General features: G+C 37.6%; 2 protein-coding genes across 3 annotated transcripts; both read right to left on the reverse strand.

Moving 5' to 3' along the window:
- Positions 1-1897: 1897 nt before the first annotated feature.
- Positions 1898-11051, reverse strand: LOC101848312 (maleylacetoacetate isomerase). The gene is made up of 8 exons (XM_005106878.3): positions 10877-11051; positions 9616-9667; positions 8974-9041; positions 8023-8103; positions 7001-7078; positions 5879-6002; positions 4778-4880; positions 1898-4239 (listed from the first exon to the last, which is right to left on the reverse strand). Exons 1-8 carry the CDS (start codon positions 10886-10888, stop codon positions 4110-4112), a joined length of 648 nt encoding a protein of 215 aa, XP_005106935.1. The 5' UTR covers positions 10889-11051; the 3' UTR covers positions 1898-4109.
- Positions 11052-12737: 1686 nt separating this feature from the next.
- LOC101848542 (maleylacetoacetate isomerase) lies at positions 12738-25339 on the reverse strand. Of its 2 annotated transcripts, XM_005106879.3 has the most exons (8): positions 24533-25336; positions 21978-22029; positions 20748-20809; positions 19844-19924; positions 17400-17477; positions 16796-16919; positions 16025-16130; positions 12738-14542 (listed from the first exon to the last, which is right to left on the reverse strand). In XM_005106879.3, the coding sequence occupies exons 1-8, from the start codon at positions 24545-24547 to the stop codon at positions 14413-14415; spliced, it is 648 nt and encodes a 215-aa protein (XP_005106936.1). In that variant the 5' UTR covers positions 24548-25336; the 3' UTR covers positions 12738-14412. The 2 variants fall into 2 exon arrangements, with proteins under 2 accessions (XP_005106936.1, XP_005106937.1); XM_005106880.3 differs by lacking the exon at positions 17400-17477 and having other exon boundaries at positions 24533-25339.
- Between the last annotated feature and the right edge of the window lie 1927 nt (positions 25340-27266).

The following is a 27266-nucleotide window of genomic DNA, read 5'->3' on the forward strand; positions in this document are numbered from 1 at the left end:
GGGGGGGGAGAAAGAGAGAGTTCCAAGATATCGAGCAAGTTGCATCACTAGCGTTTTGCCTTCTAATCTATGATGATACACTCTACCACAGTACTATCCTACGCTGTAGCCTGTGTTGTAAACATGAACTCTTTGACCTTGAGCCAGTGGACAGTCGGTGGAGAAGTACGTGGGGCGGCCCGTTCCCAGTCTACTGCTCGTTATTGTCACCTCTCTATCCTAATTATCTTTTTTATAGTAGAGGGTTTTACGGCGCTCGCAACTGTATAAGGTCATATGAGCGCCAAGGGGGGTGGGGGTGGGGGGTGGGGGGTGGTGTCAACAGAGAAGTCTTAACAGGGAATCCTAATTATGTGTCGCACCTGGCCAAAAGTACGGTCATTATGCTGACTCATGGCTTTCTTGACCCTTTAACTCACTGAACCGCGCTGCAACACAATAAGGTCATATAAGTGCTGAAGATTACAGGTGTTACAAGAGAGTAACAAACACAAAAAAAAGATTAAGGAGGGGAGATCAGGACGATAGATGTTTGGCAGGAAAGAAGGAGCAAACCACACCAGAGCACCCGCCAACCACCCACAAGCAATAAGACTTACTAAAAGAACCGCACTGTTTTCGGTCACTTTAAAAGAACACGCATAACTTAGAAATTCATATATACCGATTTTTCATTTCCGCATTCTTTATCTGAACTTTAAAAACCTGGGAACAACATAATGCGTAGGGGCCTACCATGAAATTTACAAATTTGTGTTGCTTATTTATTTCTGTAAGGTGGCTCTAAATGTGCCGCCGCAACATTCCCTTCAGTCTTCTGCTGGTCAGACTCATGTATCCGTTACGCCATTAAAGATAAAGAGTTAACTCTTTATACTTTATAGTAAACGGCGAGCCTGTTCAGCGGGTACACAGCATCACTGTTGTTTAGTCATTCATTATAACCAAAATCTATCAAACCTTGTAGTAAATCCATCTTATCTTAAATAATTATTCAAACTGTATGTTTACTTCTTGGATCATTCATTTCTGCTCAGTGAGGGTGTTTATTTTATGCAAATAGGCTAAACAGGAGCGGAGTTACAGGGAACTTTGTGAGGCTGAAAACTTGGCAGATAATGTTGGCTGCTTACAAACGAGGAATGGCCTTCTGTATACGGTACTAAAAGTTAGGCCATAGCTGCAAGCGCACTGTTTTGGTTGAGTGAACAAAAGCACAGACACAATATCGGTCATTAAGTGCAGTGAAAAAGAAAGACATGACAGACAGACAAAAACAACAGAGGGAAAGAAAAGAAGTAGGACCTACAAGCGGCGCCCTCCAACCACCCACACTCTTTTTTGTATCACTCAGACTCTGATAAACATTCCAGAGTTGTCACTTGAAAAATGGACACATTTGTTTTTCACATTTAACTGCGTAAGAGTAGTACACCACAGAAGTTACTGCACTCAAATTTATACTCGTCATGTATCTGCAGAACAGGATGACTTGGGTCATGCAAAATCAGGAACAGAGACAAAAGTTTAACTGGAATAGCACAAACAAATAAAGCGGAATCAGCTGAAACCGATCATGATCAATCTGAAAACTGCGGTTAACCGAAAGAAAACAGAGCCTAAATTTTTGTCTTAGCTGTTTGAGCATCCTCTCTAAACTGAAAACGCAGTTAAGTCTGAAGAAAATCTTGTGGTCCCACAGATTTCGGTGTCAGCAGACTCCACTGTAAAAATCAATTGAAATGAAAAGAAAATGGGTCTGTGACAGTATGCAATAGATTCAGATGAAAGATATCTTGTCTTTCTATCAAAATGCTACTTTTACAAAACATAATTTCAAACAGTACACATGTTTTTACTTCTTGATCAGTTCATACAAAAGAGTCTGAGAGTATCAATTTATTGCAGTTCTTGGCTCCTTTATTTAATTGCATAATATTTCAACATTCTCATCACAAGAACATTCATTTCATGAAAACGAAAAAAGATGTTCACACATTTGCATTCCATGCATTTTGTTAACCCACAGGACTATTCCTATCTCTGTGAGATGTATCATGCATGTAAATCTGTAAGTAAAAAACTTGGGAGATTTTGATGGCGGTGTGAATAAACTTTCAGTATTCACCTATGAATCTTTTGTGGCAAGTGTTTTTCAGCAGTGTGCAGTCCTAAAACATTACTTGTGCTCCAAATATTCTATGTTTCTAAAGTTTTAAAAACATATGTATATTATTTGTATAGAGGCAAAATCTGGAGGTACTCATAATATGGTTCACAATTTCAGGAAATTTTAAAACTTGAAAGCAAAAAGCACAATGCCATTGCACTGATGTAAAATACACATGAATGTTATTAAATCTCAATGAGAAACATATACATTTTTTAGGGACCCTTTTTAAAAAATCACATTGCAATCTCATAGGAATGTAGGAATCATTTCAGCAACAGAGGAAATATTGAAGGTAATTGTACACATGATCTCAACATGGGCAAAAAAAGGAAGCCCAGATCCTTGAAAGTGAGATATTATACAAGACAAAAAACAAAGGAGATAAAACTGGGAATCCGCACTGGCGTAATACAGTACTTTTTTTCTTCTGCATAATGTAGAAATATAAATTGATAGAGGGTAATTTCCAATGATTTCAAAATACAATGAAACCTAAAATAAAAGGATGCAACAACTCAGAATCATTTATGATTAAATTTATAGAAATCTTTGTAGACCATCACTGGTAACATAACAACACTATTTTATCACTGGTATGAATAGCAACACAGAATGCTCTTATTCATAATAAAATCCTGAAAAGAAAAGCTCCAAGAAAGAACCGTTACAAGGAATTCCTGAAGGCCAAAATGCCCACACTTAATACAACGACAGTACATATGTTCACACAAACAAGACTATATTTTCTCCACTTCATCTGCCATTGACTTGTCTCGGAGATCTTAAAAATATCCCTATCCAAGACAAAAACCTTTGCATGCATGCTAGGTGAGTGATAGGGCGAAACACAATCTGAAACCCAGACAAATTTAGTTCTGGAAGAGTATGATCAAAATTAATGGCGGTAAATTTTTTCTTTCACATCCGCACCCCCATGCACTGCTTTTGGTTGTGGAACGAACACACATATAGCCAATAAAATTGTCGCATATCAATTACTTTCAAGAAAATTTCAAACATGAAACATCTTAGATTTTTTGTACCTCAGAATGGGGCTACCCTCTGAAATCTCCAAGATTTAAAAAAAAGGTGAGACATAAGCACTTAGGTCCAGTGCAATATAGTTCTAATAAAAAATCAACTAAAATTTAAAAACAATTTGTGATGGTTTTAAAGTCAAAATTTGTGCAAAACGGGATAAAAAAGAACTTTAAAAGTTCAGTACAATACCCAGGCACGAGATGGGAGTGAAAGTAAAATATTAGCTTAACTGTTTGAAACATTGTTTCTGTCATTGTAATCTCATTTATCAGGAGTATATATTATGTCATCTGGACTATTTTGACAATAGAATACAAAGAAGTGATAACTGTGACAAGAAATACATCATGTAGTTGTGCGATATGGTAAAATGTATATATAACACATGACCTTTAGCTGCTCTTGAAGTCATTCAATGAAAGAAAGAAAAAGTAAATAAAATAAAATTACCACAAAATGTAAATGCATTAACTATCCATTCCTTAGAATTATATTCATCAACAAACAAGATAATCTGCTAATTAGAGGCATACTGCTGTAGGTTGGTGCTTTTTCTCTGATCTATGCTTCCGTTGTCAAGGGCGAGATTCTATAAATGCATCGTAGAGAAGTTAGCTGGATTGACCAATGGACTCCTCAGATAACAGATAAAAATAGCAAGTAACCTGGGTGTTCAAAAGATTTTTATAATTTTAATACAGGAAAATGTTTTTGTAAAATTTCAATGATAATGACCACATAAATAAAAATAATAGGCTAATAATAATAATAATAGTAATAACAATAAAAAATTATTATAACATAACAGCAACAGACAAATAACACACTTTTAAACACAGATTTTCAGATCTTAGAGAGGAGGCACACACGGTTAATGTTAACAATTTCTGTAACTTTAACTAGCTCTCAGATCTTCTGGGGTGTCTGGCTGCCTGAAGGCGTCCCCAGCAATGACGGCCGGTAACTTGATCAGCTCTTCATACACCCTCATTATCACAGGGTAATTCTTAACGTCAACACCAAATCTGAAACAAAACAGACGTGTCAAAAATAAATGTTAAAATATGTACACACACACACGCACGTACATATATATCTATATATCACAACAAACAAACTTTGAAAAGCTGTTTTGAATTCAAATTACAGAGATGCTTCTTAAACTTTCCTCATTTGAATCAGAACTTCTTTGAAAAAAAAAAGTATTCTTTTTAAAGAAACCACCACCTATCACTTTCATTTGGATTTAGTTACTGAGAGGTAATACTGGAAGTTAAGACAAAGAGAAGTTTGCTAAAACTCTCACTCATTTGGTTTTTAGTTGAAGTAAGAGTGGCACTAGCAACACAAGAAATAGGTCATGAAAGTGACAAAGATTAGAGGTATCACTGTAATAACAAGAAAGAAACGTACAAAGAAAAGAAGGAGGAGAGATAAGGACAATAGATATTCGATAGGAAAAAAGGAGCAAACTACACCAGAGCACCGGCTAAAAACCGACTTTGATTTGGTGGTGTATATTGTACTCTTGATTTGTCGGAACAGCAACAGAACAATGCTTACCTTTGTGCTCCATACACTTGGGGTATAAGGCATAGGTCGGCCATTGTCATCTGGTTGCCATAGCAATACTGGCCAGCGGTTTTCTCAAGCATTGCCTCCAGAGCTGAAGAAAAGTAAACACATTTTCAGATCTCAGTTCATTCAGAGACTACCATCCTGGCTACTGGGATACAGACAAAAGATAAATTGGCAGAAGTCTTCTATCATTTCTAAACAATTTTACAGGTGAGCCAGAAAACTGAATGTTGTTGTTACCACGAAACAAACTCTTTGCAAACATCCCCAGTCAATATTTAAAAAAATACAATTTTGATAATAACTTCCTTATTTACCTTTAGATTATAGTAAAGGTTGATTTTTTTTTTTTTCAAATTAAAGGAAATATTGTTTTGTTGGTAACAACATTCAGTTTTTGGTCTATCCTGAAAAATTGTACAAACTGCATGTTACTGTACTTTTAAGAATGACAGCAGAGATGGAGTTTGAAGGTTTCTTGCATTTCCTTGAGAGGTTAATTTCTTCTTTGTCCAACACATTGAAGGAGGACAGAATGCTTTTGTATGCTGCTGAACTCTAACAACATATTAAACAAACATACATCAATATACATGCCAGAACACTCCCCCCTCACCTGCACTCATGTGAACTTATGCAGTTGCAAGCTCTGTAAAACTCTTACCAAGGGAAAAAAACAACACTCCCACCTCTCGCACACAAATATATACAGCATTTACTTATGCACATACACACTATTTTTCTGTATCATTATGTAAACAAACACGATGATACATGCAAGGCTTGGCCCACTCACACTCTGCCAGTACAGATGTCATAAATTCTAAAGCACTGGCTCAAAACATATTCCAAAGGGTGAAGGTAAGATCCATACAAATTACAAATACTCGTAATATTCAATGCCATTCGTGTTAACTCTGAAAAGCCCATATTTCCTTTCCCCTCAATTTGTCTTTTTTTTTTCCTTCTAAATAGGACCCATAGAAAAAAAAAAAGAAGAAAAATAGAATCAGTGCTTTACAGTAAGAAAGTAGACTAACATACAATAAGTAGTGCAGGAAAAAAAAATCTGAATAAGTCACTTACCCTTAAAACCTTTTGTAATGTAAAAGTTGGCCCATTCCACCTTGGTGTCACCAATCTTCTGAAGGACGTTCAAGTTCTGCAGTGGTTGGATTCCGCTGTTGATGACCTCAGATAAAGCTCTCACCTGGTGACAGTTAGAAAATCAGAGAATTTATCAGGAAATGATCGAAAGCTGAAACTCCCTCCAGAAAAAACTGAGAAAAACAAAGAGCTCGTTAGAAAATGTCAGCGTGCAGAAGTGACTAACCAAACAGTTTCAATTTCATAACGGCAAGGATGCTGATTCGTACTGCCTTGAACTGGTATGCAGTAGTCTTCTATGGTCATACTTAGGTCTTCTTTCCAGCTCTTGTTTTTTACATATGCACGAGGATAAAAGGATGAAGTTAATGAGAAAAAGGAAAGTGTCTTTAGTTTTAGTAAGAGTTTTACGAATTTGCAACACAATAAGGTAATATAAGTGCCAAAGATTAGAAGTGTTTCAGGAGAGTAACAAACACAAAAAAGAAGGAGGAGAGATCAGGACGAAAGAAATTTATAGGAAAGAAGGAGCAAACCACATTACACCCGCCAACCACCTATAAAGTGTCTTTAAGGAACATTTAGAAGATTAGAGAGTGAGGAGAACAGAGCAAGAGGTAGCAGTAGGCTAGTACTTGTAGGAAGCATCTAAAATCACTCCTTACAAAAAAAGAAGACACCAGCTGTTGAGACTGCATATCAATGTGGATTCAGAAATCAGACAAAAACTGTTTTGCTAAATGTGGCATGATGACAGCCATACTTCACTATCCCCATAGTTGAGAATGCAAGGCTCAAGACTGGTCTTTAATGTTTCAACAATAGCATTTTATAGGTCAGTTGTTTGCATGCACTAACTCCAAAATGTTATTGCAGTTTCTTCATCCGTGGTATCAGTTGCATGTGGTCCTGAAATATTTGGTCGAAATTTTGAAAAAGGGAGAAAAGATTCACAGTTCAGGTATAATTTGTAAAAGAATGAAATAGTTTTTTTTCCTCCTGCATAATTTTGCTTTCTGTCATAAAACAAAAGCCCACCCAATGACACTGCACACTAACTCCTTCATTCTGCAGAGAAAAAAAAAAGGAGACTTTCTGTACCTGAGCTCTGCCTGCAGCATCTGGAGGCAACAGAGCTGGGGTTGGGTTTCTCTCCTCCAAGTACTCCATTATCGCTAGCTGGAATGGATAAAGGGAGGCAGCATAAGGGAAAGGACAAAGCACATCAAACAAATGCAACAAAACACTATGACAGCATTGGAAAAAGATCATCGTATGAACTCCTGGGATAATATTTATTTAGTACCTGTAAGTTTGATTCCAGAGTCCATGTACTAGATCTAGTATCATGTACCTTTCAATGCATGATATATACACCTACAAAAAGTAACAAATCAGATATTTTTCAAGTCATACCACATTAAATTCACCTTGCAGTCTTTCCTTCACTTTCATTTCATAAGTGCCCACCTTTGAACCTCGCAAGGCATGATAATTTGCCTCACAGCAAGGAATGTAATGCAAATATACTTATATTAAAAAGAAGTCCTTTTAATTTATCTAAGAAAGCCACAACAACATCACTTTAAAAAAAAGTTAGTTTAGTGAAAGTTTTACGGCGCCCGCAACGGCATAAGGTCTTATGAGCGCGCATATCATTCTTCGACAGTTAGCCAGCTTACAACAGGAAAATGAAAGTGGTATTTCTTTTCATGAACGATAAAAAGCAATAGTGTAATCAATGAACTGTCAATTTTACAAGTTAACGAATCTGCTCAAAAGACGCTGTACCGCTAATTTCTGTTGTTGTTTTGTTTCCCTCATTTATTATTATAAATATCTGCTTGCCTGTACTAAAACTGTGTCCTCATACATCAAATCTTCATTCTTTCCTCATTATATTGGTGGGTACTAAAAGCGTGCGGCTTGAAACCTTTCTTTTTCAAAGATGAAAATGCTAACATATTATATTATGAATACTTTCAATCAAAACGTGCGGCAACAGAATGTGGAATAGGCATTATGATTATATGACTTGCATAGTTTAGCAGTCAGTTCAAGCACAACTCTTAGTGGTTATTCTAGCTACAGTAAGCCCAGATTTACAGCAACAAAATACTTACAGACTGTGTGAGGGTGAGACCATCAATGATCAGAGTCGGGAGCTGACCCATGGGGTTCAATTTCTTGTATTCCTCTGAGTGCTAGTGAAATTTAAAAAAAGAAAACCATGACATAGAGACACACTTCACCACACGTCAACTAGCGTAAAGTTTTCATCAAAATAAAACGGAATCTGTTTGAACTGAAATCTATTGGATTTTCAGATTTTCTTTGCTTTAGCCGTCTTTTCAGTTTAGAGAATTTTGCTCAAATAGAAGAAGAAAAAAAATCAGGGATTGTATTTCCTTTCTGTTTACTGCTGTTTTTGTATCAACTGTGTTCAATTTAATGTGCTCTCCACTGTATTTGTCACCACACACAGTCTTTGACTTAAATCTTCCTAATGGACTGACGCATAAAAATACCTGCCCATTCCTTGTCTCTTTATCTCAGACTTGCTGAGATAGTTCATGCAAATACCCACCAGTGGGCCAATCAGTCCTGTGTAGGGGATTCACATGTGAAGTGCTCCCAGCCCTGCATGGTACTAATGTAGGTTATATTCTTATATAGTCTGTTTATATTTCTTTGGGCAAGGAAGAACCCTCTCAAATTCTTACCAGTTTAACACTGAAGACATACTAAACTGCAGATTCAAAACAAAATCAATGACCGTTATACTATAGGAAGACCATGTCTCTATCTCGTCATCCCCAACCAATCATATCTTTCCCCTTGGTCCATAATAAAGTCAGGTTTATGCTAATTTGCTAATCATATTTTCTTTAAAAAAAATTTTTTTTTTTGGGGGGGGGCGCTGAAATATCCTTGCCATGTAGGCCTACACAATATTGATTGTTACACAGTTAAGTCACAAGCAGGACACATCCACTAAATTACAAAAAAAACCCAAACAAACAGCAAAACTTCTAACAAATCAATTTTGACTTTCAGTCATGTTTAATACTTACTTGTTCTCCACCATTTTTAAGAAGATGAACAGCTTTGTATTCATACTTGATGTCTTTCAAGGCCAGAGCTGTTATAAACAGAAAATGTAACCAAAATGTCAGTACAAGAGCAAACATATTATAGCCTACACTGTTGAAACAGCAGGAGAAATTTACTAAAATCAATTTGCATAAAAATTTTGAAAACTTTGTTACAAAAAATAGCCCAAATTCATTTTACCTGACTCACAGGTTCACAATAAAATGAAATCATCAAAATATTTAAGCCAACAAGTTTCTTTTTCTAAAAACTTAAATTACAAATGCACATTAAAAATATCTATGTGTAACTGTTGGAAGGAGTCTTTGGATTTCTTCAGTCACAATGGTGCATTTCAATTGAGAGCCCCCATGCCTCTCTGAAGATACATATATGGACATCACACTGTGCCCACAAAGAATAGTCTACATAATAATTTAATATAGCCTTTCGAGTGATTATTTATTTTTGTGCACTGACTTTCCATTGAAGCATAGCCAGATTGTCCTTTGTTCAAAACGCATGCTAAGTACAAATGTACGCATATCAAGCAGCAGCAAGTTACTCAGTAGGGAAAAAAAGTGAGAATACATCAATAGATTTCTATGACAGCACAAACTTACCAATACGAACCCTCCAGGAAGCAGAACTTCTGAAGTAACCATAAAGCACAACCTGAAATTTTCATACACAAAATCATTTTGAGCAACCTTTATATTTTTGAATTCACATTGTTCACATGATATACTACAGTGGAGTCTGCTTAAACTGACATGTGGGATCACCAGATTTTCTTGGGTTCAGTTAATTGTTTTTTTCGGTTTAATTAGATCTAGATTATAGAGTAGAGGTTGGTCAAATAGAAAAACCCGTGTGCAAGTTGCGCACGTTAAAGATCCCTTGGTGGTCTAAAATCGATAAGAGTAGGCTTCGGCCGCCACCCGGGCCAAATTAAAAATTTCCTACCAACTGAAAATATTAGGTGTGTCCTGCGCGCTCATATGACCTTTATGCAGTTGCGAACGCCGTAAAACACTTTACAAAAAAACAAAACAAAATAGAAAACAAAATTGAGGCATTTCTTTTCTTTCTATTTACTGCTGTTTTCTGATTCACTGTCTTCAGTTTAAACAGACTCCACTGTAGGTCTATAATGCAGAATCTATAGATCTAGATCTAGGATCTATATATATCAATTTCACACCTCAACTTTAAAAAACCAACTACAGTCACAAAATGGAAACAATTATATTTGAATCTTACAGCCGAGAGCCATGCCATTATATTCAAAGTACTAGATCTAGATCTTGTAAAGTAGTACAACTAGGCTACATTACATCAACAATAATACGTTCACTGCGCCCTGAAAGTAATTTGCAATTTAAGAATGATCTTGTTGCTTACTTCATCCCCTGGATCCTTTTCCCTTTTGCTCCTTTTTTTCACCCCCTCCCACCCCTCTTCCCTCCTTGTTGGCCTTCTTCCATTCTTCCTTGTTTCTTCGAACGACTTTTATTTTCAAATTGTCAAGTGTTGCCAGGTCAGCACACGGAAAGAGGATCGAAGTCGTGTTCCGCGCACAGGGCGAGAAAGGCTTTTTTGTCGACTGTGCCACTGTGGCTGTTTTGCTCTGCATTCCTTCGCCCTCCGTAAACTCTGTTGCATTATTTTTCATGCAAGTATTCATGTGCTGTTTCCTCATTCACTTTGAGCGACCAAGTGTTTCAGTCGTGCTTCTTTGCCAACAGTGGATGATTCAGGGCGCGTGAATGTAGCCTGCAAACTACGTTCAGCCTTGCAGGGCGCTGATTTGCAAAACAGTCGTAGGCCTATCCTATAGCAACAAACTTGAAATGATGCCTATGCATTTTACGTACAACGTACCTTATCTGCCATGATCTAATCGTACACACAATAGATCTATAGAGAGAGAGCAGCGTGTAACTTAGTGTAAATGCAAGACGCTGTAGTGTAGTCAGTAATGTCCTCCCGGTCTAGCAGATCGTATTTCGCCAAGTGTCACTTTTACTGCACAACGCCGCACAACCCATGACCAGTATAATTATGATGGCAGTTTTAGAAGTTTAAAATGTTCCATTTCTTTCAGCGCTTTTAAAACGTTAAAGAAACTTATCGCAATTTAAATTCCCGAACGAATTGCATCATGTTCTAAATGAATGGAAACACAGGACTTGCCCCCACTCCTACGTGAGTCAGTGGAGTAAACAAAAATATTCTAAAAATCTCATTTTAATTCTGTCACATGTCTGCGTATGACAAGGAATCATGGCATGAAAAGAGAACACAAGAAAATGTCGCACCCTGACCCCTCTGAGGCATCAGTTTTGAATGTCTTATTGCAACATTACACATAATCAAGTGCTACCCCAGGGTAGTGGAGCTACTTTTTCAAATACACAATGTAATGATAAGTCAAAATAGTACAGGTTGACTCAAGGTGATGGCTAATTTTTCACAGCTCAGAATAATTCCATTGTTTTTCTTTGCATTCCTCTGACTAGAAACTAAACTGCAGCTGATTCTTCAACCTGTAATGCAACTGATTTTTAAGTACGCGACTGTTTTTCCTACTTCGTAGGCCTCCTTGCCTTCAGGCAGCCACACTCCATTTCAAAACTTATTATTTTTAATACAGACTAGAGTATGCCAATTTTCACTTTTGACAGAAATTAATTTTGAGTTCTGTTCGGGTTGCGGCCGAAGCCTACTAGTTATTGACTGTAAGCTGTAAGACCACTAATGGATCTTTAAAAATAAGCGCAGTTTGCAGGCTAAGTGTTTGATCTAAGATCACGGTGTGGCTTAAAAGACATTAATAGGAAGGAGTCAAAAATAGTGGTAGAAAGAATTAAGAGAAAGGGAGAGAAGAACGGAGGAAATCGGGGTAAAAATGAAAGTAGAAGGCAGATCAAGAAAAAAACCCAGAAAAGAAGGTTAGAGGAGAACATTTCGGAGAAGAACATTTTTTGCTGCTGGCAGGTTTCAATCCTTTTGACTGAGAAGTGATGAACTGTACCTCTCATCCTTGTGTTCAGATTTACATGTATTTTCCAACCCACTACATTCTTTGCCGATGCTAAAAGAGTGGATCTTTTTATAAATAAATAAAGGCTGATGTAAAGCAATTAAGACTTTGCTATTGAAGTTGACAGTTTAGTAGAAGTTTCACGGCGCTCGCAACTGCATAAGGTCATATGAGCGCTGAAGTTGACAGGAAACTTGTCCAACCAGTAGTCTTGTCCAACAAGTAGTGTTGAAGAACAATAAAGCACAACAGCATGAGCCATGAGCTGCTGTGACACAGCTATAGTAGAAGGCCTGACCTTGTGTCAGTTATCAACGTTAATTCATTCAGCCATTAGTCAAAAAAGGTGATTAAAGTAACTTGAAGGCACTACATTCACGTATAAAAAAATATTATTCTAAATGGTCTATCTTCGTTTCTTTTTCTCTTTTCCTTTCTTGGCACTAGACTATATATTTTGTTCTTGACTGCATTTGTGAATGTGTTGGTTTTTTTTTTTAACATAAAAAGAAATCAACAAAGAGTCATAATGGCAAAGTCTTTAATTTCAATCATGTCGCGATAGTAGAGGAATCTACAAAATATATTTATACGGTATATGTATATGTATATATATATATATGTATATATATATATATATATATATATATATATATATATATGTATATATATATATATATATATATATATATATATATATGTTATCTGAGGTAAGCAAGGTCTTGAGTTCTAATACAGTTCTTTCAGTGTGCAGCCAGTAAGGCAAAAAGAAGTAAACACAAACATTTCTTTCACCCATCATGGAGCTTTCATTAGAGATTCTCACCATAGATATAGATATACATCTCCCTCAAGACAATAAGTAGGAACAAGAACAAATTTCAAATTGACATTAATCAATAAAAAAAAAAAAAATGTAGTCAACATGAACATACACAGAAAATAATTCTTTAGATTAAAATGAAAACTTAAACAGTCGAGTGTGAATCAATTTACATTATATATATATATATATGTAGCGTTTTCTTGCAATGTGTAGGCCTGGACTGTGCTAACAACATGAGTAGAAGTAAAAAAAAATCATAAGGGCTTACAAGACTCATGTTAGCCTAACCATAACAGCAGTTTTGTACCATCCTGAAGTCAGCTGTTAGGGAAATTTGACTGACCCAGAAACTCCTCTAGGCTAAGGGCTGAATTAACATGACTCATACGTTTATTATAAATCAGAACTAGATGCTTATCAGAAAACGATCCTTTTTATAGTACATCTTTTAAAATAAGGCAAAAATAGACTTGCGAAAATATCAGGATTTCAAAACTAATAAATGTAAAATTATGGCACTATGGATCACCACGACAACATGAGGAGGACAAAGATCAAGACCGTGAACAAATTGTGAGGTAGCAACATGGGTCGCACCAAACTCTTAGACATTGGAAGTCACTAACCAGCGGTGAAATTGCGCAACTACGGCAGCTAGTCTTCTTAGTAGTCGCTTAGGGAAATTCAGAATAATTTTTTATTTATTCAGTCCAGTATTGTATTGGAAGTCAGAAAAGGAAGCAGATATAAAATGTGTGCTCTAAAAATATCGTACTTGAAAGCAGTTTACTGCGTGTACTTGTGTAATTTGCAGGGTTGAGAGCCCAGTAGTTTAGTTTTAGTCATAGTTTTGTGGTACTTTCAATACAAATAGGTCATCATATATTTTAAGCATAAAAGATATGAGGTAGATCGAGGTGTTACTGGAGAGAAACATACCTTCATCAATTTGTCTTATTTTTTCTGAACATCTAGGTGCGTACGGTAATACATGTTTGTAGCTTGAAAATTATCTTCATTACCATGAAAATGTAACTGTATGCTTATTTTCAACAAAACTTTCTGCCACAAAACAAGGATATGCTTACAACTTGGGAGAGAAAAAATGTAATTGAAGATGTTTTACGCCTCATCCACACAATTCAGATCATTTAGGAAGCTATTATACACGATAAAAATAATCAGGAATAAATGTAGTTTGAATGTACTCAATAGAATACATTGAAAAGCTGAACTAGAGGAGGTAAGGACTCGCAAAGCCAACCTTCCTCCACATAGCCCTCGATCTCCCAGTTCTCAGCACTTTGAACGATTGGTTGTCAGGCAATTATATCATGATCCTGTACAAAAGAAGCTTCCAGACCTATCTCTTTACTGACAGCTTCAGTATGATCTTCTACTTAAACGTTTGCAGTAGGCTATAGCAAAAAAAACCAAAATATAAAAATGCCATTTACTAAGAGAAAAAACAAAACAAGTGTTCCTAAAAAAATTCATTTCCCAAAGGGGGCATGAAGGCACCATAAAGTGTTAAATGCAAGCTAATTTCTAATCAATTCTTTCAGCATCTGGAGTGTCTGGCTGTCTGCGGGCATCAGCAACTTTGAACTCGGGTAGTTTATTCAGTTCTTCATACACTCTGCTCACAACAGGATACTGGGTCACGTCAACAGAAAACCTGGGAAAATGTAAAAAGTAATTACTGGCATACAACACTGGTGAAATTAAGCAGGTATGCATGTACAGTATGAATATCGTCATCATTGTATAAAACTTTCCTTTCTCAAGTATTTATTTCTCTGTCCTTACATATTGGCTATTGTTACAGGGAGCAACATCAAATACTTTTAGCAGCTCTTAAAACTTTCCTTGAGGAAAATACCTATAACGTGCCATACCAATCACTGTGGAGCGCATGTCAGTGTGCTATGGGCTGCTCAACTTATCCTTGTGAAACGCATGTATATATGCATTCAGTAAAACTGTGATCGAATTCAAGAAAAGTACGAAGGCTCACTTACGAATACTACTCCCAGTAATAAAGTATAGTTATTTCTGAATGCTTGTTATCTACTTTTGACTTAAGACAAAGAAACCACACTTTAATTGTGATTTATGCGCTACTCCTGCTAACCATGTTAGTCAGTCACGCTTGCTCTGGAGTTCAACATGGCTTCATGCAGCAAAATGACTCACTTGAAGACTGCAAAGCAAGTGTCTTAGTTGATTTTTCCTTTAAAAAATCTTCATATTTGAATTAAAATTTTCCATTCAAGACAAAGGGCCAAAAGAAAGACAGGCAGCTGGGAGGGGCAAAGTCCATACTGTGGAGAACAGTTTCCAGAGACTAGATAAAACACAAATAAACTTTTTTGTGTTTGTGTTTTGTTTTTCAATGTACAAAGAACAAATCAAGACTGTAGCTGATACAGGTTTACTTTGGTGACAGCATGATTCAGCAATTAGTGGATTTTGAGTGAAGTTGTTTCGTCTAGAGCCTTCTAAAGAGTTCCTAGATATGATGCCATACCAGAATCAAGTCTTACACAAGATTTACTACACTGCAGCAGCAATAGAATCTCACTGAATTAGAAACGAAAACTAGCATTGATCTAAAACTTGGAAACTAAGCTGAAACCTTCTGTAACCTTTTCTTGAATGTATATTGGTGTTGTTACAAGAAAAATGTGTAACTCTATTACAGCCTGCCTTGCAGGATGAGCAAGTTTACGTTTGGAGCTACTCATTTGTCTTGAGCAGCGGCAATATATGCAGTCGACTCCGCTTGTGCTGAACTCGCTTGAGTTGATCTTCCGTTACGTTGATCTTTTTCACGGGTCCCAGCACCTCTTTTTCTATACATTTCCCAACAGTTAAGTTGAACTTTGGAAGAGTTGATCTTTTTTTCCCTCCCCCGACAACATCAGCACAAGCGGAGTCGACTACACTACACATTAGCATAGTTGGAGTTGTGGCCCAAGCCTACTGTTATTGACTGCAGGACCACCAAGGGATCTTTAAAAACATGTGCAGCTTGCAGGCTAGGTGTTTGATCTTACCTACCCTAAGATCAGGGTGTGGCTGAAAGACAGCAGTAGGAGGGAGCCAGGGATAGCTGCAGAAAACACTAAGAGAAAGGGAGAGAAAAACAGAGGCCTACCTTGTGAGAGCACTGAACACTTGAGGAACAAGGCAAGCGTCCGCCATAGTCACCTGGTCCCCATAGCTGTACCTCCCTGCGGTCTCCTGCATCAAGCTATTCAGCGCTAAAGTAAGGAAAATAGAGTGGGATAATATCATTTTTTTTAAAAAGACCTTGAACATTAAAAAAATTAAGTTCCACTCTTTTTAAGATAATCAAAGAATGACAGCAGCAAATTTGATTTTATAATAAAAAATGAAATGTCAAAATCATGTAATGTTTCGCTGCAATAACATTTTTTCTTCTTAATCATCCTATCACCACTCTGATATTACAGAAACATATTTATCGAACTACAATGAAAAGAATGAAATAAACTTCCATCTGACCAGACATGGCGATCACTGTCACAGGGAACTTGTAATAAACCAGAATGTCAAGACTATGACTCACTCTTTTGCCGGTGATCTCATCTACATGTTGCAATCACACATAAAATGTATATCAGTACACAGTTTTATAGACAAAAACAGAGAATTTTAAAAAGACAAATCAAGTTTTATGTACCCGGTATCATACTTAATTGTGTCATCCCCAGCAGAAAAAAATTCCCACAAAGGTATTCTAATATAAAACTACATGCACTTGACCTTTCTTCAAAGGAGTATTTGGTTTAAAAAAATTAACATCAAAATGATGCTATTTTAAATGCGAACACTCACGGCAAGTTGAACCTCCCCCCCCCCCAACCCCCCCAGCAAGCTTTCATGTTTCTGGTATGACACCCACCTTCAAGACCTCTAGAGACATAAAAGTGTCCCCAGTCTTTGTGCGTCTCCTGAACTTTCTTGATAACACCCACTGTTTGATATGGCTGAATGCCGCTGTTGACCACTTCCGACAGGGCCCTCACCTAAAACACAAATCATATCTCCATAAAAACACATTACGTAAAACCAAAGGTCACAACATATTAACGAGTGCATGGAGCACCAGAGAGGGGAATAAATGAATACAAATCAAAATAAAACAAGCAGAATAAGAATCTTGCTGGCATCTCGCAAAACTTCAAGGTTCTATAAAAGAGTAAAATGAATGTAGGTTTCAAACGAGCAGGTAAATTTACTTCCTCTCAAAGGAATTTCTATTGCTAGAAATCCATTGAACGAAGATATAATATAAGATATAATGTAAGAAGTACACACATACACACACACACAAATATATATAACATATGTGTGTGTGTACTTCTTTACATACATTGTGAATGCGAAGAAAAAATTAATTTGGGAGCGGACAGCGAGTTTATCTTGTTTACTATGAAAGAATTCACTTCCTTTTCAATCTTTCATGTTTCAATCTTTCATGTACCAGATCACACCATCATGTATACCTTAGCTCTGGCCACTTTGTCTCTTGGCAGAAGAGGAGGAGACGGATTTCTTTCCTCCAAGTACTCCATAATTGGTATCTATCTCAAAGAAAAACAGACAAAAGTAAGATAATGCAGTGTTGGAATAGAAATCAGGAAATTATGCATAATTCAGAAAGGCATTTTTTTGTTGTTGCTTCTTTTTCCAGAATAATGAAATAATATGAAGGTTGATATTCTATTCAATGAAAACATACAGCGTAACTCTTTACTACTGTGGTGCACATTTCACCAAACGGTAGCAGCAATGAAGATAAATAGGATAAAGTAGGCCTCAGACAAACCCTTTCGCAGCACAAAGTAATATTATAAAAACTGCTGAACATTCTCCTCCAATAACCAATATATAAATCGACATCTGAATTCACAAGTCTAATAATTAGACACCCTGATTGCAAATGTTTCTGCCCCTTTTTTCCCCCCAACATTGATCTCTCATGCTAGGTACAAAACCTGTGATGTAGTCTCCGAATTTGAAAAGAATAGGGCTGAACATGGAGCTAGCGTGTTGTAAGAGGCAACTAAACAGCAACACAAAATAAGACACCTGGTCCTCCGGGTGGGGGTTTGAGTGAAGGACTGGCACCTCTACCCCATAAAACAAATCTGTCACCATAGAAACATTCGGAAGAGGAAACAACCAGTTAGAAATCTTGGGTCTGAGCAATATCTTTTGACTATGCAAATATCTTTTTTTATGGCTGACTTTAAGCATCAACTTTGTCTGCTAAGAAATACGTTCGAATACACTCTTTAGTTTAGTAGTTTTAATAAGAGTTCTACGGCACTTGCAACACAAATAGGTCATATAAGTGCCCAAGATTAGAAGTGTCACAAGAGAGTAACATACACAAAAAAGAACGAGGGGAGATAAGAATGATTGACGTTTGATTTTAAGAGAAAGAAGGAGCAAACCACACCAGAGCATCCACCAACCACCCACTAATACACTCTGATATTAGCATAAACTGATGATGAGGCCAGTGTGCTGAGTAGGTGTTTTAATGAAAGAAAAGGGCAACGTGGTCAAAAGACAATGCTTTGGACTTGATTGATGTATACAAAAAAATATCAATGACTTTGGGGGGGGGGGGGGCTACACCTGAAGGCTATCTCGCTTATTACTGGACCGAATTTTACCACATTCATGTAAGGAGTTTTAAAATCCGCAATCAAATTTGAGAAAACAGTTTGTTTCCATGGATACGGCGGCCATATTGGATTTTGTTGACATGTCTTACGTAATGAATACCGCACTTGTCGCTCTTGGAAATTGATTGTTTTTTTGCATGCGTGTTAACACATATTAGATCTAAAAATTTGTCTGTTGTTTTTTTCCTAAACGAATTAGAAAATTTTTTATGAATTTTTTCCTGAGGTAGCATTCAAGTTTTTTAAAAATCAGTGAAAATCCACACTCCAGACACCACCAACAAAAATCTATTCCATATATCAAAAATTCAACAGACAAATTTTTAGTATTACATCTTCTCTTCATTCTGTGAAAATTTAATGAAGATTGGATGAAAAATGGTGGAGTTATTTAAAAAAGTATAGAAAAAAGTCGCGTTTTGAAAAAACGGACGATAAAGAAAAATAAAATATTGACTTTATGAAGAAATGGTGGTGACAAACATTCCCGGTATGGGAAAAAATACGTTTTTTTTTTGTTCTTATGCGATGAAATAGTTGTAAGAGTGGCTGAGGAAGCTAAAAATGCCTACAACTCAAATTTCATAATTTTGTGCCGAATCTTGACTTTAGGGGTGTAGCCCCCCCCCCTTAAGTGCAAAGAGGACGGCAACAGACAACTCAAAGACAAAGCATAGGAGGAGCTTGTTAGTTACGAGAAAAACTTTGACACAAATGCTGTAAGGAACAGTGTCATTACAAAATGATCCTTGTATGATCTGCGTATTGCCAGGAATATCAATGTTGTAGTCAATCTCTCATGTGGCAAAATTGTCTCACTCATCATGGTATTCTGTTTGTTTGTCCAGGGACTCACGATGAGCAGCAGCTTGATGAACGTGCTGTCGTCCATTCGTAAATCAATCCGTGGGTCTGAAGAATAATCCATCAATTCACGAAGCAAGTTGATGTTTGAGTGTTTAGACCTATGGAGAAGCCACTTTTTGGACCAAAGCCTCTTTTGCTTCTTTTTCAAATATAGACCCATAGCTAGATTTGTGGTTTGTCGTCACAATGGTATGCACTAGGTTTGCACAGTCCTGGCCAGTGCCGTGTTTGTGCACTCGGCCCAGGTCATCTCAGCGGGCCTCAGGACAAAACTCAAGGCGGCCTCAAGGATCATCCGAAGGACGGCCTGTGTTGTGTGTGGCCCGCATAACAGTCCAAACATTAATAAACCTCCAAACAAAATCATGCGACTTAGCAGCACTCACAGACTGAGAGAGGTGCATCCCATCGATGAACAGTGTCGGCAACTGACGCATTGGATTCAACGCTTTGAACTCATCAGTCAGCTGTGAATTAAAGAGGTGCAAGGTATACAGTTGATCAGGTAAAACTTGAATTCGTCTCAACAGTATCATTGTTTCTAGTTTATCGCAGTCAAAGTCACAAAAGTAGGATTGGTGTTCTGCTGTTGTAATTAAGTTGTATACAGTATAATACGGATAGGTCAAAAACAGAAGACTCGAAATTTTCACTTCAAAGAAAAAATTGTAAATTTATGCACTTATAAGAAAAGAGGATTAAAAAGGACTTATTGTTGAACGAGTCATAGATTATGAAATCACCAGACTAGCTTTTATCATTATAACACCATGTATTTTCATTCAAAATGGAAATGTTTTCTGTGCGTAAATAACAGCAAAAAAAACCTATAAGACTTTGAATTTTTTTCAGTCATGCTGTAGACTCACACTCTGTCAGTTGATGGCAAGCATCTCTTGCAACACTCACTACCAATAAAGTACAGAACACTATTATCATCATTGCCTTTCTCACCCTGGATCAGGATATAGGCTCTGCGCTAGCCGCTTGATGTTATTTCAGGTCTCCCCACTTATCTGTACATTTATTTTTGTGACTCTTCTCTGGGTCCTACGTGGTCTTCCCCTTGATTATTACCATAAGAACCCCCCCAGGTTACCAGGATCAATTATTGTCAACTACTGGGAAAGAGATCACTTGTCTCAGCCAGCTTGTAACCACACAGTGTGCCTTTGTGTGGAGTCTACAAGCCTCGACCGTACTTCAATTTTGAAAATAAGATGAAATAAAAAAGAAAGAATAAGCTTCCCCTTTAAAAAGAATAGAAATTTATCTAAAGTCATCACCTACATGCTCTCCCTTTACCAAGCTGAGAGATACTTTCTTATGTTCCAGACCTTTCAGTGCCAGCGCTGAAAATACAAGCGGGATGTATGATGATTAGCTTTCTTTCTTACCAATAACAGGAGCATCTTGAAACAAACTAGACTCAACAGGTTAAAAAATATTGAAATGGGTTGGAATGAAGACTTTTATAAATTCAGAAAGGCTAAGGTAAAGGAATAAATCTCCTTGAAATTGGCATGATTGCTTTCAGCAATGTTTCCTGATGACAAAATATTTGAAATTAAAACTTGCACTCAGGCCTTGGGAGCTCTTCTGTACATTCTAAGTTGGACAGCACTCGTTTTTTTTCAAAGAAAAACTGGGAAGAAAATTATGAAATTAAACAAACCTTTTTTGTGAAACGACCATCGACATCTTTATTTGAATAACTGATTTATCGCGAAAATACCAGAAACTGATTTTGACAACTCAGTGAAATGACGCTGATGATATCCAAAAAGTCCATTCTCTGACACGGTGAAATTAATCAAATGAGATGGAATGTGAGGGTGGGGGTGGGGGTCTTTTATCTGTATCCCCCCCCCCCCGATGAAACTCTTGCCTGTCAAGGCCTACTACACCAGGTACAATTCCAGATTCTTGTAGTAGGCAAAGTTGTATGATTTAAAAAAATTTCCATCAGTTTTTTTGCAAACCTGGTCCTGTGACAGATGGGGCCTCACACTTTGTGTTTTCCAAAAAAAAAAGGTACCAAAACTTTGAAGGTCCCATTTGCATGCAGGGCACTTTGAAGACACCTTTGGTATGCCGAAAGCCAAAAAGAAGCAAGCCTGTCAAAGCTCGCAGCAAGGACCAAAAAAAATTTGTATGGTGAATTCGTGAAACTTTGATCAGAAAAATTTGTTTAGAAAGCTTTCGCAAAAGGCAATATATGCACATGGCTGCTGTAAAGAAAAGAGGCAATTTAATATGCTCAAAAGGGAATGTAGGCCATCCACACACAAATTAGTGGAAATGTGGCAAGCACTACAATTACTCTTGAGTAAACAGGAAAGAGTTAATTAAAATGGAGGAGGAGGGAGAAGGAGGAGGAGGAGGAGCAGCAGCAACAGAAGCAGCAGCAGAAGAAGAAGAAGAAGAAGCAGCAAGAGAAGTTGTGACAAGGAAATCTTTTGTTTTGCCTTATTCAAAATTCTCCTACTTCACTTAGAAGGAACAAAAATCAAACTATACCTATACGAAGTCTCCATGAGGACGAACTTTTGTAGAACCCATACAGTATAATCTGAAACAGAAGAAATGTTTCCACAAATCACTTTACAAAACAAAATGGCAACTAACCAATTTTTCAAACACAACTGAGTCCAAACTAAGAAAAAGCATCAGCACATTTCAGAGTAGAAGAAAACAAAACAAACAAAAAACTACTGATCTTGGGCTCAGTGCACTGTTTAGCTTTATAAACTTCAGAAGAAATTTCTTTTTAGTAAATGAATGATTTGACATTGTTTCTTAAATATCAACTACATGATGTGCGGAAAAATGTACATTACATTAATAATGTTATAACTGTTGTGTAACCTATCAGGATTTAGACAGTACCTCTTCTTTTAAATTAGTGGTCACTTTACGGTGAGAAGTGTACAAGAGGACAAAAATAAAACAAAGCCCTTTCAAGGTACTCTTTCTAAATCTATTTGTACCCATAGACTGAACAATATATCACAATATGTAGGGTTTTATTGACAGATCCAACATCAGCAACAGTGGCATATCTACCTCTGCCATTAACTATCATATATCATACGGACAGTAACAACACATCTAATAATACTCGCAGTGGTGTTCCACCCCAACTCTGATCCCTTAGTAAATGAAAGTTTCTTATAACGAAAACAGCAGTCGAAACCGCTTTGATCGTACGTAATGAACACACAGTGATCAGCTTGGCGGCTTGATCGTTTTTCCAAATCACTGTTGTCACCGCTTACAACTATAGCAACCTAACAGCCAATCAAATGTCTTTAGGGCTCAGCAAAGGATAAGCCCATTCCCACGGACCGTCCTTAATGAAACTCTTCTTGTAAAAAGATAGAAGATTTGAAAAAAGAACACTGCGCAGAGGGCTCACGCTCTCCTATCCCTGAAAATGGGGTGAAAGTTTGCGACACACTTTCCGCCAGTGACACAGTTACCTATGCGCTCATTGGGCCTTTGTTAGGTGCGTTCTACTTCTACTTTTCGCGACTGCCTTATCCAGGTCATCGACGGAATAATGGTTGAAGTGCTGTGTGTGTGCATGTTTGTGTTTGTGCTGCTGAAATTTAACAGTAATCACGTCAAACCAGATGAAATTACAGCAATTTTGTAGGGGAAACTGCTTCGTCCCCACAATCCAGAAGAATGTGACTTAATTAGAACAAGATGATGGAAGACAAATAGGAGACTCTTCTCTTTTGAATGGATCTCAAAATGCTGCGGTTCACCGTGAAATATAGAAAAACTATCACTGTGTTCTTATTCTGCTACTTTATGATAATAAAGAAGTGGAAGCAACCGAAGCCCTACACAACTTTTGATCCACCCGCCGCCACTGAATCCTCGTGTTCTTTGCAAACCCCAGGGAACAAAAGGGCTCTAACTATAAGTATATGGACCAGAATCTAGGAATTAGCCTAGAGTGAGAATAAAGCCTGAGAAAGTGGGTTTTTGGTTAGAATATTTAGTCAGATATGGCGGAAAACACAGCAGAGGGCAAAATGGCACTTTCTGTATTCTGAACAATTTTTCTCAGAAATGGGATAACTGTGTGTGTGTATCTTTAGTTGATATCGTAGAGTGAAGTTTCGAGAAGCTGAGACAGCAAAATTTTTGTGAAGTTTTACATTTTTGGGCAGCAGATTGGAATACATTCAAGACATTTTCATGTGTTTTCAGTGATACTAATAAGTTTTAGTGGTTTTGTTGACATATTTTTGTATGGTTAGTTTTGGCTTGTTACCCGCGTCTGTGGAATTGTAGTTATAAAAGGGGTTTAAATTCCCTGTCGCAAGCAGGAGACCTGAATACAGTCCCCAGTTGGGAAAATCTTTATTGAGTTGAGCATCTCGGATCGTTCTTCCTGCTCGGGTGCTGAGTTGTGTCTCTCAGCCCGTATGTTGGTCCTGACAATTAAGCAGGATCAGAAGCCTGCGTCCTTGATGATCGAAATTGTGTTGATGGGGCCATAAAAAAAAATGTTGGCTACTTACACTTAAAAAATTTTAAATGGTATATTGGGGTTAATTTTCACAGAAACTTGCTTGAACTTTCAAAATTCTTGATTGAACAAAGAATTTAAACAATATAGCCTACATGAAACACTAAAAATGTCGATGTTGTAGAATCTAGATCTAACTAATCTAAGTCTTTTTTATACTGTTTACACTGAGCCAGAGTACCAAGCAGAGATAAAAATTTGTCTAGTTTTTAACCTTTGTTGTGTTATTTTTCTATCACAAATCATTACTCATGAAAAGCAAGACAATTTAATAAGCCTTGGCCAAAGCATTTTTTTTTTTGGTGATGTGATGTTGAAAGTGAAAGTTGTATCTCTGTTGGCTATAATAGAGATTTAGGTAGATCTAGGAGGGTGTAAAAAACGAAAATTCTCAAAATTTGGACTTAAGTGGATTGCTTGCGCCAGCAACGATATGAGGTAGAGCAATGTAAAATTATGGAAAGCAAGCCGTTATGTTGATCAAATAGGCACAGACAGAAGCCTAGGTAGATAGGGGGAAAAACTTTACCTTCTCAGCTGCCATTGTCCAGTTTAAAAACACAAAGCAATCAGCAAGTCAAGTTGCAGTTCGTGCAGGTTATCGTTGTAATGTAAAGCAGCACAATACGAAATTCTGCTGGGGCACCAGGGCATTGGCCTACTGCTAGGTACGTCGCGAGGATGCAATCCCTGAATTTGAACGATGACTGCTTACCGTCCGTGCCTCTTCTGCTCTCAAATACTTCGTTTTGAAGCACCGAGCTAAACCAAAGATAGTGGGAGGCTAAACTTTGGAAAAATTGAGTTGAATGTCATCTTCTAGGCTTAAATGTTCGATATATGTAATACCAGACCTAAAGTTCGGAAAACTCGTCTTCACCTCTGACCTTTGAACTAAGCAGACAGAAATAACCATAGATTATAACAGGCATGGGTAGATCACTGACACCAGTGGATTGGGGAATCCCGAAATGATGCCAAAGAGACTTGCTGGTGGGCGGCAGGAAAAAGGCACTGTGTGTGCCTGGAGTCTTCCCCATATCTGCAGGCCTATGTCAATGCTTTTAATACTGGAGACAGGAATAATGTTCCTTTCAGTTAGTTAAGTTAGTATGTGCCCAATCTAAATCAGCTAGTATAAGTATAAGGCTGGTGTGCTGATCAGTTCAGTGGGCAAGGGGGTTATGAAACTAGAATTCTCAGGCCCTTGGTGGCGGGCTATTACGGGACCCATGAGCTATTACTATAGTGGAGCTATTCAGCTGTTCAAAAATCTCCCCCCTCCCCATAGTGGTTTGGCCCTCAGACTCGCAACCATAAGGTTGTGGGTTCGAATCCCGGCAGGGACCTGACAATATGTCCTTGGGAAAGGCACTTTAGACGAATTTTCCTCACTTCACCCAGGTGGGAATGGACACCAAGCTATAGACGGTGAAAGATCTTGTTAGTTTGTCAGTGTTTGAGCGCTTAATGAACTGCCAGCACTGTATGCTTCCCGTGAAGCTGAGGATGTTTCGGAGTGTACTATGACAAACACAAGGTGTGACTGTTATCACAAGCAAATACAACATGTAGGGGCCTACATAGAAACAGGATGCAGCTTAGCATGGCATTTCCCAAAGAAAGATTTAAAAATTAATTTTTGTGTGCAAGATTTCTACCTACGGCACTTGCAACACAAATACAGTATAACACAGATAGCTCGAATTCGTCGGGACCGGCCTAGATAGTTCGAGGGATCCATAGTTTGAGGGATATCTTACATAGATAAAAAAGAAAAAAAACCGCGGGATCGCAGGCACAGTTCGACGAATGTGTTCGACCTATCTGTGTTATACTGTCGTTCGTTCATATAAGTGCTAAAGATTAGAGAGTAACAAACATGCAAGGATAACTCAAACACGTTGAGATTGACAAGTGTGTTCGACATACCCATAATTCGATTTACTGATAAAGAAACATAAAAGAGATATCAGTTGGGGAATTGCAAATTGTATGAGCTATACGTGATTTTGAGTTTTTCATGTTCGTGTCATCTGTTTTTTTAGTAGAGGTTTTACGGTGCTCGCAACTGCATAAGGCCATAAGAGCACCAGTAACAAACATAAAAAAGAAGAAGGGGAGATAAGGTCGATACATGTTTGATAGGAAAGAAGAAGCAAACCACACCAGAGCACCCGTCAACCACCCACGTGTCATCAGTGTCCGACTGCACAAAGAAAAGAAAGAGGGGAGATAAGGGTGAGAGACGCTTGACAGGACAGAAGGACAAAACCACACCAGAGCACCCGCCAACCTCCAGCAAAAATAGAAGATGGAACCAAAAGAAGTTATTCAAATAAATTACCAGGCACTATGACAATTTTACAATTTTATTTGAAAAGTGAACAATCCCATTTCAAAAGCAACGTGAGGTAGGCTACATTTATGCAAAAGAAATGCGCTCCCAAAGCAAAGAACTCCCAAGCATTTTCATTTTTTGTTGACACCTCATAAGATGGAGGCACTCACATTCACAGGCATCAGCATGAGTAGGCCTACTCATGCACTCATGTTTTAGTTTAGTTTTAGTAGAGGTTTTACGGCGATCGCAACTGCATAAGGTCATATGAGCGCCAAGGGGTGGATGTCAACAAAGTAGTCCTTACAGGAAATCAGACTTACTTTGCTCACCTCTCTAGCTTCAACAGCACAAAGTCTGCTTCGACTATCAAGGCACCCCAGTAATAGTTTGTTTGTTTTAGTAGAGGTTTTACGGCGCTCGCAACTGCATTAGGTCATATGAGCGCCAGAAGATTAGAGGTGTTACAAGAGAGTAACAAACATAAAAAAGAAGGAGGGGAGATAACGACGATAGATGTTAGATTGGAAAGCCTCACAAGAGTGTGACAAACATACAAAAGAAGTAGAGGAAAAATGACAATAGTAAGGATTAGGAAAGAAAAAGCAGCAGTTTCCTGTTGTAGATCAGGCACAGTTATGAGCATGACATTGATGAATCAGCCCATTTACAATTCTACTGTGAATGAACGAGAAATGTCCCCCCTTTGGGAATGGCCTAAAGACACTTCAGTCAGTGGCACCGCCCCGGGGGGTGCCCTCATGTTTAGAAAGTATAAAATACATTTGTTTATATGATTATAACTTGTAATATGAAGAAATGTGCACCCTTTTATTTAAGTGTATAACAGCTTGTTTGCTTGACCGCAGTGAGTATCTAAGGTGCATCAAAATTATCAGTAATTTCAGAACCAGTAGGCATG

Source organism: Aplysia californica, unplaced genomic scaffold (genome assembly GCF_000002075.1).
Source record: "Aplysia californica isolate F4 #8 unplaced genomic scaffold, AplCal3.0 scaffold00561, whole genome shotgun sequence".
Classification (NCBI taxonomy): Eukaryota; Metazoa; Mollusca; class Gastropoda; order Aplysiida; family Aplysiidae; genus Aplysia; species Aplysia californica.